Source organism: Gracilinanus agilis, chromosome 1 (assembly GCF_016433145.1).
Source record: "Gracilinanus agilis isolate LMUSP501 chromosome 1, AgileGrace, whole genome shotgun sequence".
NCBI classification, from domain to species: Eukaryota; Metazoa; Chordata; class Mammalia; order Didelphimorphia; family Didelphidae; genus Gracilinanus; species Gracilinanus agilis.
In genome coordinates this window covers 287,032,180-287,037,947 of record NC_058130.1, presented here as the reverse complement: position 1 = coordinate 287,037,947, position 5,768 = coordinate 287,032,180, and the positions used below count along the sequence as shown (strand labels likewise).

Below are 5,768 nucleotides of genomic sequence, written 5' to 3'. Positions count from 1 at the left end.
TACCAATAAGAGAAATAAAGTCTCCAAGCCAAAAAGAAATAGGTTTATTGAGAGAGAGCCAATCTCACAATAAAGCCAGACCCTGGTCAAGACCAGAGACACTGAACCTTATGAAATGGCCTTTTTTATGCACAGAAATCTGATGATACAGTGTCAGATTAAAGAAAAAAAATACAGTTAAAATTAAAATAGAATGAACAGGGGCAGCTGGGTAGCTCAGTGGAGTGAGAGTCAGGCCTAGAGACAGGAGGTCCTAGGTTCAAACCCGGCCTCAGCCACTTCCCAGCTGTGTGACCCTGGGCAGGTCACTTGACCCCCATTGCCCACCCTTACCACTCTTCCACCTATGAGACAATATACCGAAAGTACAAGGGTTTAAAAAAAAAAATAGAATGAACATAAATCTCCCACATGGGTAGATCTTAATGATACAAGTGCTGAATAAGCTGGAAAGTACAGAAATACTCACTATAGGTGGTAACTAATATCTATTCTTAGGACTGACCTTTACGAGGCCTCTACAATAACGGGACAGGGTCTGATTTTTGCTGGCAATTCTCATCCCTGTCAGGAGTTAGTCGCCTCCTCTATTTTGACCTAAAGATGGTGCCTAAAAATATCTGACCTAAGCCATTGCACCTAGAATCTACGATACTAGGTATATAGGGCATCCTATACTCTTGAATGAATGCCTTATGTTAAGCACCCAAAAGCAGCCTTCCATCTCCTGACTGACTGCCTTATGTACAAATGCATAAAGGTGTGGTGCTTGGTAGGAACTTTTAAGTTACAGGTTTAAGGTCAAAGTGCCTGTCAGAAAGATTTAATATCACCCTAAACTATATTTTTCTTAGTTAATTCATAAAACTAACTAAATTATTTATTATTAACTAAAAACTGATGATTGTATAAAAATAATTATAACAACTTCCCGTTGTCAAAATCTCGACGCGGAGGAGAAAGCAGGGGTGGTCACCGTTGTTGGGCCTCCGCAGATGGTTGAGGTGCCATCTGGCACCTTAATCCTTCCTCGTTGAACTCGATGCATCCGCGGCGTCCAGACGGTTTCGATGGCTTGGGCTATAGGGGTGGAAGCAGCAGCCGGGAGGTTCCTGGGGGCAACAGTTTCTCCGCAAAGTCCTTCAGCTCCTCTGACCTGAGCCACTGGGTGACCACTCCGCCCGACATCCCTGGCAGCCGCAACCTGCACTGGGGGGAGAAGATCCCACTTTATGGCCCTGGAGCAGCCTCCACCCCGGTCAGGGGGTCCTGCGAGGAGCCCTATCCTGGTGGCTGCAGCAGCGGGCCCGGGGCTAGTAGTGCCTATTCTTAAAAAAAGAGAACAGTTAAATAGATTTGCTGGATTTGGTATTGGACTTGCAAGTCTGTTTACAGAAAATGTGTTGGCCCATCCTTGCATTGTTCTTCGTCGACAATGTCAGGTTAATTATCAAGCTCGACATTATCACCTCACTCCATTTACAGTCATCAATATTATGTACAGCTTCAACAAAACCCAGGGTCCAAGAGCCCTTTGGAAAGGAATGGGAAGCACATTTATTGTTCAGGGGGTCACACTTGGAGCTGAAGGAATCATCAGTGAATTCACACCTTTGCCAAGAGAACTTTCTCACAAATGGAGTCCTAAACAAGTGGGAGAACACCTTCTACTTAAAGCCCTAACTTATGTGGTGGCAATGCCTTTTTATTCAGCGAGCCTGATCGAAACTGTTCAGAGTGAGATAATTCGGGACAATGCTGGAATTTTGGAATGTGTAAAAGAAGGAATTGGCAGAGTAATAGGCTTGGGAGTGCCTCATAGCAAGCGTTTGCTCCCACTTCTTGCTTTGACCTTTCCCACTGTTTTGCATGGAGTTCTTCATTATATCATAAGTTCTATCATCCAGAAGTTTGTTCTACTGGTTCTGAAAAGGAAGAATACTCATAATCATCCATCTGAAAGTACCAGTCCTGTGCAGAGTATATTGGATGCTTATTTTCCTGAACTGATTGCAAACTTTACTGCCAGCCTCTGCTCTGATGTTATGCTTTACCCACTGGAAACAGTTTTGCACCGTCTTCATATTCAAGGAACACGTACAATAATTGACAATACAGACCTTGGCTATGAAGTGCTTCCAATCAATACTCAGTATGAGGGAATGAGAGACTGTATCAATACTATAAAGCAAGAAGAAGGAATGCTTGGTTTTTATAAAGGGTTTGGCGCTATCATAGTACAGTATACACTGCATGCAGCTGTTCTTCAGATTACCAAAATTATTTACTCTACACTGCTTCAAAGTAATGTTTAAAACAGAGATCCATCACTCATTAGTCAAGGAAACATAATCTGGACTCAACTACTATGAAATTATGAAGAAAAAATGAATATCATAAAAAATGGTTAGGAAAACGAAATTGGTGAAAAAAAGAGTTCATGGTGACAATTTTTATTATAAAACATAGCTGCTTTATTTTAGGGATCAAAAATACTCTAAATTTCCAAATCATAACAAAATAGTACTCATAAGATTAATATGGGGTTGCTGAGCTCTTATATGCTGGATTGAAAAATAATACTCTGAACAGAAGCAAATATTTTTCTTGACATATGAAAAGGTGTTTGGGCATAAAAATTTATCTTGCCTCAATATTTATTATCTGTTTAAACATCTATATTGATATTAGAATGGTATCTCTAAGATATCCATTGAGTTACAGGTCAGTTGATTTGTATCTTAATGATAGCAATTACATGTAGACAACCATGAAACAGCCAAGATATACCTTGCAAACTATGAGCAGGAGCTTGAGACTTTGTATTTTTTAAATGTGTTGTCAAAGTATAGTTATAAAATAATAATTAGTGGGATACAGACAAGTTGCTATTTCTAAAATTTTTCTCCATATCATCCTCCATATTCATTTTATATACTTCCTAATTGACTCTACTGCAAGATTAGCCTAAAATGAAACTAATGGTATACTTTCTACTTGTATCTCACCAATGATGAAACATATAGAATGTAGACTCAATTATTTGGTAATAATGAGGCAGAATAAATTGATTGGTTTTCCACATCCACAGTAGTGATTCACCATTATCATTAATTCTAGTTTTGCCAGCAATTTAATGCAGGTATGATTTACTTGTATATATGGACCATCAGGATACTATTTTTGAAACCACTTTTCAAACATTAACCACACTTAAAAGTATATAAGATGTAGAATTATCATGAGAACTGATTATTACTAATATCTACTTTTATAAATTGTGTTTTGAAAAAAGTCTCAAAATATTTGGTTTCGATTTCCTTGACCTCCAGTAGATAAAACCAAAATTAATGTAATATTTGTTGCTCTTTTTTCCTTCTTGTAGTGATATTCAATTAATTTCCTTTTAAAAATTTAGTTTTTGAGACTTTGCTTAAAACTTTCTAAATTACAAGTGCATAAGGAGCAAAACAAGGCTACTTCTATTGTTTTTTATTTAATTTGTTCTTTGGATGAGCACTGAGAAAACACACTATAACCCTGAAAGGGATTTTGGTCATGGGTGGTTTTCTTTTTTCTTAATCAGTTTCTTGGAAGAACACAATTTAAACAAATGAGGGAAAAAACCTTAAAGGATTCAGTTTTAAGGAAGAGAAAAATTCTGCCTTCTGAATTAGCTTTGGTGAATAGGTTCTTTGCAAAGTAAATTAATGTGTATTTAACATAGCATTCATTAAGGACACTATAATTTATTTCTCATTAATAATCCATAAATTAACTGGGAGCATTTAACATCTTGAAATTCATTAATTCATGAATACAAGAAAAATGAAATTTTCTTGTACATGTTAAATGACAGGGGAATGGTTACTTAGCATTATTATTTTGACTTTTGTAGTGAAATTCTCTGAAAGTTTAATGGAAACACTTAGAACACAGAAGTGTTGTAATAAGAAAATAATGGTATCTAAATGGCCTAAGTGTTTATAAATCAGGACTCTACTCTCTTCTAAGTTGTCCATGTAAAATGTGGTTTTTTAAAAAAAGTAAAATTGCTAAAGCATAAACAGTTTCCATTTTACATGCCATATTCAAGGAGGGAAAGAATAAAATTAAGAACTACTCAAATGCTGATTTCTTTGGTTAACCTTTTTTGTATTTTTGGTCTACTTGCTTCTCTGATTGTTGAGTTGCTATCTTTTTTGTTTAACGTTCAATTTTTTAATTGTTTTCTCAATTGCATGTAAAAAAATTTTAATGTTTGTTTTTGAGTTCCATATTCTCTTGCCCCTCCAATTGCCATCTTTGTGAAGGCAAGATATTTGATATAGATTATACATGTGCAGTCCTGCAAAATATTTCCATATTAGCTATGTTACAAAAGAAAACATACCCTGCCCCTCACCAAAATGAAGAAGAAATAAAGTAAAAAAGTATGTTTCAATCTGCAAAAAAAAAATAATCATAAAGGTTAATACTATTATAATCATAAAAGTGGGTAGGAGGTTTCACTTTCACAGGTCTTTTGATTTTTTTTTATATCAGCCCATCTTAAGATATTTGGTAATTAGGAATTAATTAAGTGGTATAATGCATAAGATGCATTAGGAAAGAGAGTATGTTGGGTTTCTTTAACATCTGAATGGAACCTTAGAGATACATGATGGGAGAGAATTTTCTTTCCCAGAATGCCTTGGGAATCATTTAACCAATGGTCTTTGCACTTGGGTTTTGAATCCTGTCATGACAGGAGGTTTCCAAGAGTAGCTCATCTAAAACTGGGAATTTCTCAGTTTTTCTACCTCAACAAGATTTTATCTAGCGAACCAAACCATCAAAGAAGATTGCTGGTGGAAAAATCTGGCCAGCACAGCTGGTTTGTGGTGAGTTGGAGGAGGCTGTAAAAATCTTGAGCTGTTGTTCCAACTGGACAGCTGAGGAGAGAAACTCATCTTACTCTCTTTTTGTGGTAAAGTTAATTCTTAGTGTAGGGTAAGATAAGATAGGATTTTTTGGTAAATTAAGGTAGATAGGTAGAATAGTGTAGCTCCAACTTTTATTGGAGGCTGAAGAATATCCTTGCAGATAAGGAAATTTGGAGATAAGATAGATTATAAGCTTAGGAATTTATATATCTCTTTCTTATTTATTCCCTTTTTCTATCCCTTCCCTTAGTAAACTTTTTTTTATAATAAACAGATTTATTATACTCCTGCTTGAGTTGGAATTCTAATGACTGCTAACCAGAAGCCATCTTGAGTTAACAGCCACAGAACTCAGCCTTCATTAAAGAAGTCAACTTATAGTGATACCACACTATATAATGTATCTAAAAGGGTTAGAACCTCTAACAACACTATTTAGCTTACTTCTCTCCTTTCTATGTATACTCCTTTTCATTGCCCTAGTAGAGATAAAGTTCTTAGGTATCTTCTTAAGTATTGTAAGTACTTTGAGTAATTTAAGTACCTTAAGTATCTCAAACATCATAGATATTTTGTATGAATGTGGTATCAATTCAACCTTGTTGAAACCCTTACGTTTTCACATTACCTCTTTATGTTTCACTTTTATGTTGAATTTGCCCATAGAGTTTTCTTTTTAACTCTGGTTTTGGGGTCAGGAAAGTATGGAGGTTTTCTATTTGTTAAATATCGACTTTTCCCCCCTGGAGAATTATAATCAATTTTGCTGGATATGTAACTCTTGGTTGTAGTCCTGGCCCTTTGGAATGTCATATTCTATGCCTTCTCATCCTTTAATGTACA

At 35.9% G+C, this 5,768-nt stretch overlaps 1 protein-coding gene across 1 annotated transcript; it reads left to right on the top strand.

Annotated features, from left to right (window-relative positions):
- The first annotated feature begins 981 nt into the window (after nucleotides 1-981).
- Nucleotides 982-2,403, top strand: LOC123231351 (solute carrier family 25 member 46-like). The gene is given in 2 exon segments (XM_044657610.1): nucleotides 982-1,339; nucleotides 1,341-2,403. Coding segments are annotated over 2 exon segments (1,272 nt in total). The 5' UTR covers nucleotides 982-1,042; the 3' UTR covers nucleotides 2,316-2,403.
- The last annotated feature ends 3,365 nt before the right edge of the window (nucleotides 2,404-5,768 follow it).